Source organism: Suncus etruscus, chromosome 6 (assembly GCF_024139225.1).
Source record: "Suncus etruscus isolate mSunEtr1 chromosome 6, mSunEtr1.pri.cur, whole genome shotgun sequence".
NCBI classification, from domain to species: Eukaryota; Metazoa; Chordata; class Mammalia; order Eulipotyphla; family Soricidae; genus Suncus; species Suncus etruscus.
The window spans coordinates 50,237,488-50,248,276 of NC_064853.1; the positions used below are offsets into that span (position 1 = coordinate 50,237,488).

At 48.5% G+C, this 10,789-nt stretch overlaps 1 protein-coding gene across 1 annotated transcript; it reads left to right on the forward strand.

Annotated features, from left to right (window-relative positions):
* The first annotated feature begins 7,078 nt into the window (after positions 1-7,078).
* Positions 7,079-10,062, forward strand: KDF1 (keratinocyte differentiation factor 1). The gene is made up of 3 exons (XM_049774882.1): positions 7,079-8,117; positions 8,482-8,556; positions 9,768-10,062. Exons 1-3 carry the CDS (start codon positions 7,079-7,081, stop codon positions 9,848-9,850), a joined length of 1,197 nt encoding a protein of 398 aa, XP_049630839.1. The 3' UTR covers positions 9,851-10,062.
* Positions 10,063-10,789: the final 727 nt, after the last annotated feature.

Genomic DNA, 10,789 nt, shown 5'->3' on the forward strand with positions numbered 1-10,789 from the left:
CTAGAACGCAGGCCTCAGGAAAACTGTTAGTTGAGTAAGTGAATACCTACCTGTACTTTGCTAAAACCAAAGATTTTTTTGACTGCTTGTCTCTGAGCTATGAAGGATTTTAAAGTTACCTGTTAGAATGTTAGTTGCTTGTCTCTGGGGATATCTCTCCCCTCTCCCCTCGAGTTAATATCTTTTTTTTCCATCTGATGTCTTGTCTACCCTAAGGTCACATAAACACACTGTCAGTCCCCAGACATACTATTCCACACACTCCTGTTCCAGACAGAAAATAGACATGATATCTACTTTTAGGGCCATGTATAACTAACAGCCCAACAGTAGCCTTTGAAGGTCCTGTCTAAATTGGGATTCTTGAGTATTCCTCAAGAAAAATACTGAGTAGGGCTTGAGAAAATGGAATGAAGAGTTGGAGAAATAAAGAATTCCTATATCTGCTCCCCACCCAACCCTTTCATTATGGCTAAATTCTTCTCCCTCTTCACCTTGCTCTTTCTGCACATTGCTACCTTCTGGCTTGGAATTAGGCTACCAGCGTGGTGCTCCTTTACTAATACATGCTTCTCTGTATATTCCTATGAAAAACCCAGTGCTGGAGCAATAGCACAGCGGTAGAGCATTTGCTTTGCATGCTGGCGACCCAGGACAGACCCACGTTCAATCCCTGGCATCCCATGTGGTCCCCCAACCCTGCCAGGAGTGATTTCTGAGTGCAGAGCCAGTAGTAACTCTGAGCACTGCTGGGTGTGGCCCCCAAAACAAAAACAAAAGGGACCACAGTTCCTTTTTCTTTTTTCTTTTTTTTTTTTTTGGTTTTGGTTTTGGTTTTTGGGTCACACTCAGCAGTGCTCATGAATTTCCCCTGGCTCTACGTTCAGTTGTTGTTCCTGGCAGGCTCGGGGGACCATATGGGATGCTGGAATTCGAACCACTGTGCTTCTGTATGCAAGGCAAATGCCTTACCTTCATGCTATATCTCTGGCCCCAGTTCCTTTTTCTTATGTCTCACACTACATTTTGGTTCCACAGCTCCTGACACAGGGCCAGACTTGTTATTTTTGAAATGAATGAAGTCTTTTTTTTTTTTGTTTCCCAAACCTGCTGGCAACCAAGTTAAAAAAGGACAGAAGGGGGACATTCCAGTGTGCTGGAGCACATTTTGCATGAAGGAGATCCTGGATCAATTCCTAGTACCACATGGTCTGAGCACCACCAGGAACAACCCAGAGTACCCCCAGGTGCGGCTAAAAATTTTAAAAAGGTTTTATTTGTTGTATATGAATCTGTGTGTGTGCTGTCAAGGACTAATTTTGGGCTTTCACACATGCAATGCAGATACTTTCCCACTGAGAGCTACATCCCTTGCACTGCCTGATCTTTCTTGTAATAAAAGGAAGCAAGGGGGGCCGGGCGGTGGCGCTGGAGGTAAGGTGCCTGCCTTGCCTGCGCTAGCCTAGGACGGACCGCGGTTCGATCCCCCAGCGTCCCATATGGTCCCCCAAGAAGCCAGGAGCAACTTCTGAGCTCATAGCCAGGAGTAACCCCTGAGCGTCACAGGGTGTGGCCCAAAAAAACCAAAAAAAAAAAAAAAAAAAAAAGGAAGCAAGGGGCGGGAGAGATAACATGGAAGTAAGGCATTTGCCTTTCATGCAGAAGGTTCAAATCCCGGCATCCCATATGGTCCCCCATGCCTGCCAGGGGCGATTTCTTTTTTTTTTTTTTTTTTTTTTGGTTTTTGGGCCACACCCAGTGGTGCTCAGGGGTTACTTCTGGCTGTCTGCTCAGAAATAGCTCCTGGCAGGCACGGGGGACCATATGGGACACCGGGATTCAAACCAACCACCTTTGGTCCTGAATCAGCTGCTTGCAAGGCAAACACTGCTGTGCTATCTCTCCAGGCCCAAGGGGTGATTTCTGAGCATAGAGCCAGGAGTAACCCCTGAGCGCTGCCAGGTGTGACCCAAAAACCAAAAACCAAAAAAAAGAAGCAAAATAATCCTTGATGTTCAGTGTTGCTAGGAGAGAAAATCTGAGCCAGACTGGATATTGAGAGGGTCAGCTGTGGGGTTCCATACACCATAATCCAACCCTGGAAAAACTCATCTGGAGCAGGGTTCTCTACAGAAAATTAATGGGGGGGGTGAGTGTGAGAGAGATAAAAGAGAGAGACCCAGAGAGAAGAGAGACAGAGAGAGACCCACCCCAACCCCAGGAAGACAAAGGACCTATCTAGAATTCTAGTCCCTCCTAGGTGAGTCTTTGACAGGGAAAGAGGGCTAAAACCATTTCATTGAGGGTGAAAGCAGTTGTTGTAAACCTACAATCAATTTTGAAGGAGGGAAAGAAAAGGGGGTAAAGATCTTGTTCTGAGGGGGCCGGGCGGTGGCGCTGGAGGTAAGGTGCCTGCCTTGCCTGCGCTAGCCTAGGACGGACCGCGGTTCGATCCCCCGGCATCCCATATGGTCCCCCAAGAAGCCAGGTGCAACTTCTGAGCGCATAGCCAGGAGTAACCCCTGAGCGTCACAGGGTGTGGCCCAAAAACCAAAAAAAAAAAAAAAAAAAAAAAAAAGATCTTGTTCTGAAATCAGTCACCAGAAGGGGTGTTTGTTGAGTAGAATTGAATCGGAGACTGTGTGTGAAGTGGGCTTAACAATGAAGAGAAATTGGGGGAAATCATTTATCAGAAAGTGAGACCCCCTGGGGACCAGAGTGATAGTACAACTGATAAGGCACTTGCCTACATGGTGACTAAGTTCAGTCCTCAGCATTTAATATTATGGTCCCCAAAATACTGCCAGAAATAATTACTGAGTGCAGAGCCAGGAGTAATACCTAAGTACTGCTGAGTATGGACCAAAACCCAAAAAGAGAATGTGAAAGCTCAGGAAAACTTTCACTTTTTGTAATAAACAATAAAATGTATAATTTTTGTAACCGTTGTTTTGGGGACACACCCAAGAGTGTTCAGGATTTACTTCTGGCTCTATGCTCAGGGATCACTCCTAGTGATGCTCAGGGAGTAACTATATGGGGTAACAAGGATCAAATCCAGATAGCCACATGCAATGGAATACCTGCCGTACTATTGCTTGTAACCTTAACATTTTTTCAGTTTAATTAACTTTTGGGGACAGGGGTAGAATAATGCCTAGGTCTAGGGGTTATTTCTGGTCTGCTCTCAGGGATTACTCACTCCTGGCTAGGCTCAGGGAACCACAATAGGGTGCCAGGGATCATACCTGGGCCATCTACATGCCAAGCAAGCACCCTACCTGCTGTACTATCTCTCTAGCTCTGAACCTTTAAAACTTTTTGTTTTTGTTTTTGGCCCATACCCAGTGACACTCAGGTGTTACTTCTGACTCTGCTCTCAGAAACTACGGCTGGCAAGCTCAGGGGACCATATTGGATGCCGGGGATTGGACCCAGGTCTGCTGTGTGCAAGGCACTGTGCTATCCTTCTTGCCCCTAAAATCTTATTTATTTAATGGTTTGGGGCCATACTTAGCAATACTCAGGGGTTACTCTTGGTTCTACACTCACTCTGGAAGGATTATTGTGCTTGGGGAACCATATAGAGGGATGACGGAATCAAACCTAGTTTGACCATGTATAAGGCAAGCACCCTACCCACTGTACTCTATCTCTCTAGCCCTATAGCCTTTTAAATGACCATTTCAATCATGTAGTCCTGTGGCTCTTATATTCATATGAATGTGTCAGCATCCCTACCACCATTGCCAGAACATTGTCATCTTCCCAGACTGAAACTGCCCACATCCAGCTTCCTCTGCTGCTAGCCTTCTACTTCCTACCTCTATTAATTTGACTATTCTAGATAGCATTGAGACCCCACAATATTTGTCCCTTTGTGTCAACTTCATTCACCTAGTATCAAGTCTTCAAGGTTCATCTGTCTTGTAATATAGCACAATTTGATTCACTTTTTTTGTTTTGTTTTGTTTTTGTTTTTTTATGGGTAACACAGTGCTCAGGGGTTACTCCTGACTCTGCGCTCAGAAATCGCTCCTGGCAGTCTCAGGGGACCATATGGGATGCCGGGATTCGAACCACCAACCTTCTGCGTGCCAGGAAAATGCTTTACCTCCATGCTATCTCCGGCCCCTGATTCACTTTTTTTAAGACTGAATAATATTTCTATCTATACAGATGGTCCCTGAAAAACTTTAATTCAACTCAGTGTTGGTTTTTTTACTTTTTTTTTTTTTGGTTTTTTGGGTCACACCCAGCGGTGCTCAGGGATTACTCCTGGCTGTCTGCTCAGAAATAGCTCCTGGCAGGCACGGGGGACCATATGGGACACTGGGATTCGAACCAACCACCTTAGGTCCTGGATCGGCTGCTTGCAAGGCAAACACCGCTGTGCTATCTCTCCGGGCCCGGTTTTTTTTACTTTTCACTGTGCTAACACAGAATGCATTCAGCAGGAATTGTACTTTGAAGTGTGTACTTTTGGGGCTGGAGTGATAGCACAGTGGCAGGACATTTGTCTTGCATGTAGCTGACCTGGGGCAGACTTGGTTCAACTCCTGGCATCCCACATGGTCCCCCAAGGCTGACAGCAATTTCTGAGTGCAGAGCCAGGATTAACCCCTGAGTCCTGCCAGATGTGACCCAAAAACAAAAAGAAAAAAGGAAAAAGAAAAGAAATGTGTACTTTTCCTCAGTTAGCAGCGCATGCTATTGGCAGCAAGTCCCAGCTTCAGTCACACACTGCTCACAGGATAAATGAACAAAGCTCTACCATGTGCTAGGTCAGATGTGCTCTTTTGGATATTTGGTAGGGCAGAGGAGGGAGGTTTTTATTTTTGAGCCACATCTGACAGTGTTCAAGGGTTGCTCCTGGCAGTATGCAAGAAATCATGTGCTGCAGATCAAACCTAGGCCTTCTTCAAGCATAGCATACACTCTAGCCCATTGACATTTTCTCCCACTATATAGTGTTTTATTATTTTCCTGCCCTGTCAGTGAGTAGTTAATGAGCTTTGTGTGAGATGACTTTGCCCAACTGTAGAATATAAGTGTTCCATGCACATATATGAGGTAGACTAAGCCTTGATGTTTGGTAGAACAGGTGTACTAAATGTATTTTTGTTCTTTTTCTTTTTTTTTTTTTTTTCGGTTTTTGGGTCACACCCGGCGGTGCTCAGGGGCTACTCCTGGCTGTCTGCTCAGAAATAGCTCCTGGCAGGCACGGGGGACCATATGGGACACCGGGATTCGAACCAACCACCTTTGGTCCTGGATCGGCTGCTTGCAAGGCAAACACCACTGTGCTATTTCTCCGGACCCCGTATTTTTGTTCTTACTGTTGATCCAGGGATCACACTTGGCATTGCTGGAAGTGTGAGGCCATTCAGTGCCTATTTGGAACCCAGGACTTCATAAATACAAGGCATCTGCCCTGCCACTTGGCTATATCCTTAGCCCCTAAATGCCGTTATTGTTGTTGTTGTTGTTTTGGAGGGGGGGCTACACCCTATGTTGTATAGGACTTGCTACTGGTTCTGCACTTAGAAACCACTAAGCCCAGGGACCGGAGTAATAGCACAGTGGTAGGGCATTTGCCTTGCATGCAGTCAATCTAAGACTGACGTTGGTTTGAATCCCGGCATCCCATATGGTCCTCCGTGCCTGCCAGGGGTGATTTCTGTGCACAGAGCCAGGAGTAGCCCTTGAGCACCACTGGGTGTGACCCAAAAAACAAACAAACAAAAAAAGACCACTAAGCCTGATGGAGCTCAGGGAACCATATGAGATACCTGGGATGTAACCTGGGTCAGCTGCATACAAAGCAAGTATCTACCTATTGTCAGGTCACTCAGTCCTTTTATTTGGGGATTGGAAGGAGTAGTCACATCCAGTGGCACTAGCTCTATACTTAGGGATCACTCCTAGTGCTACTCAGACTGTATGGGATATCAGAGATTGAACCTGGATTGGCACCATGCAAGGTGAGGCTTACCTACTGTATTATCTCTCCAGCCTCCTAATAATTTTTTTTTTAAATTGCAGTGCTGGGATTTAAACCCAGCGCATCAACATGCAAGGTGTAGGTTGTTTGTTTTCTTTTGTTTTGGGGCCATATCCAGAAGTGCTCAGAGCTTATTCCTGGTAAGGATCAGTGATCACTCCTGATAAATGCAGAGGACCATACAGGGGGTTATTGTTGTTGGATGGCACACCCAGTAGTGCTCAAGGATATCTCCTGGCAAGACTCAGGGATCATATGTGGTCCTAGATTGAACCTGTGTTGGCCATGTGCAAGTGTCCTACCTTCTCTATGTTCTGGCCTCTTAGGCTGCCAATTTTGGGGCTGTGCTGAGTATCACTACAGTGAACATGGGTATACAATATCTCTTTGAATTCCTTTTTTTAAATCCTTTTGCCTATTCCTAGAAGTTAATACTTTTGGATTTATGGCCATTCTTTTTTTATGGGGACAGGGTAAGGTCACAGCCTAACAGTGATGCTCAGGGTCAGTGGTTACTCCTCAGGTACCACTCCAGTCTGGTTCAGAGGACCATATACGATGCCAAGGATTGAACCAGAGGCAGGCCACATGCAAAGCAAGTGCCCTAATACTGTGCTATTTTTCCACAGCACCACACTGTTTCATATCCTCATATCCCATCATCAAAGGACTCTGATTTCCTTTTTGTTTTCCCTTGTTTGGTTTCAGGGTCACAGCCATTTGTGCTCAGGGTAAACTGCTAGTAGTGTTCAAGGGGGGATCAAACCTAGGACCCACATACAAAGTGTGCACTCAATAATTTGGGCCTTCTCCCAGTGATATGTGTTCTGTGCAGACCTGATGGGTGTGAGCAGGAGAATCTGTCATCTGACTAGACTATTGACAGAACCTCTTCTTTGGGGAACCCGAGAAAACTAGATGAGGGTTTGTGGAATATTTCGTCCTCTCAAAATAGCCCTCCCAATAGTGGAGGTATCCGAAGCTCCTCCAAATAGTGTGGGCATCACGCCCTGACAGTTGTTCTTGGCCTCTTGCCCCACAGGTATCTGGCTGTGGCAAACCATGCTGTGAGCCATGCCTCGTCCAGGACCTCCACGCCCAGTATCGGGGCCTCCACGCTTGGGCCCCTGGGAGCAACCATCAGAGCTCTGCCTGGAGACATATGAGCAGCCCTCCAGGCCCCCACCAAGCCGTCGGACCCGGAAGCCAGACCCGAAGGATCCTGGACATCATGGGCCAGAGAGCCTTACCTTCATTTCAGGTTCTGCTGAGCCAGCAACAGAGCCCCCTGCCTGCTGCCCGCTCTGGCGCCCCTGGGTATGGGACTGGTGCCAAGCCGCCTTTTGCTTCCGCCGATGCCGAGGTTGCCTCCAGCGATGCGGAACTTGTGTACGGGGCAGCAGCCCCTGCTTGTCACCTGGAGATTCCACGGAAGGGGCTGATGAAGCCAGCTGGGCCAAAGAGCACAATGGGGTGCCCCCCAGCCCTGACCGGGCCCCACCAAGCCGGCGGGATGGCCATCGGCTCAAAACACCCATGGGAAGCAGCTTCAGCTACCCTGACGTCAAGCTTAAAGGCATCCCTGTCTATCCCTACCGCAATACCACCTCCCAAGCCCCAGATGTGGACTCCTGCTGCAAGGAGCCCCTGGCTGAGCCCCCCACCCTACGACACAGTCTGCCCAGCACCCTCGCCAGCAGCCCCCGAGGCTCGGAGGAGTACTACTCCTTCCATGAGTCGGACCTGGACCTGCCTGACATCGGCAGTGGCTCCATGTCGAGCCGAGAGATTGATGTGCTCATCTTCAAGAAGCTAACGGAGCTGTTCAGCGTGCACCAGATTGACGAGCTGGCCAAGTGCACATCAGATACCGTGTTCCTGGAGAAGACCAGTAAAATCTCGGACCTTATCAGCAGCATCACTCAGGATTATCACTTGGATGAGCAGGATGCTGAGGGCCGCCTGGTCCGTGGTATCATTCGCATCAGCACCCGGAAAAGCCGGGCACGTCCACAGAATGTAGAGGGGCGTTCAAACCGAGCCACTGCTCCAGCTGCTGCTGCCCCCGATAGTGGCCACGAAACCATGGTGGGCTCAGGGCTCAGCCAGGATGGTAGGTCGAAGTCCTGAGACACGAGGGAGTGAGTGAGTGGCAAAGGTTCTGGCCACTGGAGGGTTTGGCAATTTATCTCTAGCCATTGTTCCTAATCTTCCTCTCCCGTTTTCTCATGTTGCATCAAGAGGCATCTGTCCTCAGATGCTGCCTGCCAACTTCCAGGCCTGGCTTGGCCTGACCAAAGCTTCACTCCCCCACCACCACACAGGAGCATATGTGTGTCTGTATCTTTGAAATGTTAGTCCTCTGGTCCAGGCCTTTCCTGGGTTGGAGGGCAGAAGTAGAAAGGGTAGATATGATGGCCTCAGGATGACACAATAGGATATAATTGTGACCACTGTCCTCTATGTTCCCTCCCTAGAACTGACTGTGCAAATCTCCCAGGAGACAACAGCAGATGCCATTGCCCGGAAGCTGAGGCCTTACGGAACCCCAGGTTGGTATTGACTTGATGAGAGCAGAAAGGAGGCACTTTCCTAGTATTCCACATGTACTGTCCCAGTTTTGTTCTGGGGTAGGTAAGGATAGACTCAAAGGGACAAGAGGAGGCTGGATTGTGGGTACAGCAGGTAGGTCATTTGCCTTTCATGCAGCCAACTTAGGATTGATCTCTGACACTATATATGGTCCCCTGAGCCTGCCAGGAATGATTCCTGAGCACTTCTGAGTGTGGTCAAATAAATAGAGTGACAAGAAACTTGAAAAGTTACAGGAACCCCTTATTTCCAACCTTACTAACGGACTTAAAGGATTCAGTTAGGCTTAAAGATGTCTCAAAGAGCTAAAGCACTTGCTTTGCTGCAGGAGCCTAGGGTTCCATTCCCAGCATTCTATTCTTCCCCCGGTACTTCTTGGAAGTTCCCACCAATCTCCCAGGTATGCACAGGGAATAGCCCCAAACAACACTGAGTATGACTCCAAAATAAAACAAAAACAATGGCCAGAAAGCTAGTATAGGGGTAGGGCACTGGCCTTGTTAGCCATCCCTGGGGTTCTATCTTATAACACTGCCAAGAGGGATCCCTGAGCACAGTCAGAAGTAAGCCTGTGAGCATTGCTAGGTGTAGCCCCAAAACAAAAGCAAACAACACAATAAAGGTTCAGTTGAAAAAGATCCAGGGAGGGGCCGGAGAGATAGCATGGAGGTAAGGCGTTTCATGTAGAAGGTCATCAGTTCGAATCCCGGCGTCCCATATGGTCCCCCGTGCATGCCAGGAGCAATTTCTGAGCACGGAGCCAGGAAAAACCCCTGAGCACTGCCAGGTGTGACCCAAAACCACAAAAAAAAAAAAAAGATCCAGGGAGCTATCCCTGAAACATCAGGTCAAGTACCCAGAACAGGAAAATAGGAAGTGATGGGAGCCCAAACCGTAAACCTTGATCCTGGGGTAGAAAGAGGGGATCGGGAGGCTACCCAGTGGTGCTGAAAGGTCACCTTATATCTTTTCCACTGCTGTCTTCTCGCCTTCACAGCAGCAACCCCTAGGAATAGTCATTCCCCTTGAACAGAGTGGGGGCTGGGGCAGAGAGGCCAGGAAACTGTGGGTCACCCCGCCAGGAGCAGACTGACCCAGGCTCAAATTCCACCCTGCTTCTTCTCGGCAGGCTCCTCCCCTCTGAACCTGTTTCCTTCTTCCTCCGCCTCAGGATACCCAGCCAGCCACGACTCGTCCTTCCAGGGCACCGACACAGACTCATCTGGGGCACCTCTGCTCCAGGTGTACTGCTAACCTCTGCTACACCCCGCGCCACAGCCTGTAGGAGAGAACTAATCTACAGAATGAAGAGAGGGACCAGGACCCAGTTTCTGGAAGGCAGGGCCATGAACCCAGATGCAGTGCTTGCTCTGGCTCTTCCTGCCTGGCTGACTGGTTTCCAGACCACGTGCATTTCACTGGGCCCTGGTGCCCATCACTGACCCCAACTCCCAACTCGCCAGACCCCTCCCTAGACTTATCCCTTCCTGCCCAGTCTTAAACCATTCTGGAGCTTGGAGAGTAAAGAGTTACATTCTGGACTGAATCCTGACTCGAGTCCCAACGCACTCTTCTAACTGATCATGCACACTTCCCCTCCTCCCCCGGGCAGGTAAAAGCTGCTTGTCTGAAATGGATTTGGTTGGGGTGGCAGGATCTGAGGCAGGGCCCATTCATCTCATGTTGAGCTATTTGGTTCTGGTTGATGTTGTGTATTAATGTCATAATTGGAAGTACAAAGATAATTGTCTGGTCATCTTGTGGTGACACTTTTTTTGGTCCCATTTGTCTGGGTCCTACCCAGAACAGGAAAAGGGAAAAAAAAAACAAAACAGCCTTATGTAGTGGGTCAGTGATTGGAGAAGGGAAGCAATGCTGCCCCTTCAGGTTCATAAGGTTAATGAACCTTTAATGAATCTTACGTTTCAAGATGAACATGTCTGTAACTGAGAGTCCAAACAAGTGAGCAGTCATGGTTGACAGCTTCTTCCGGGTAGCCTCCCTGGGTTCCCCTGCCTGCCCTACCCACTGCCTGCAGGCTGATCCGTGTTTTTCAGTTCTCCTGGATCCCGAGGGAGCCCCATGGTTTTTCTAATAACCTGGGAGGCTCCTTTTCTCCCAAGGTGAGGGCTCCAGAGGTATAGTACATAGGAACTTCTGGAACCTGGAAGGGGGCCTCTTGGCCTTTTAGTC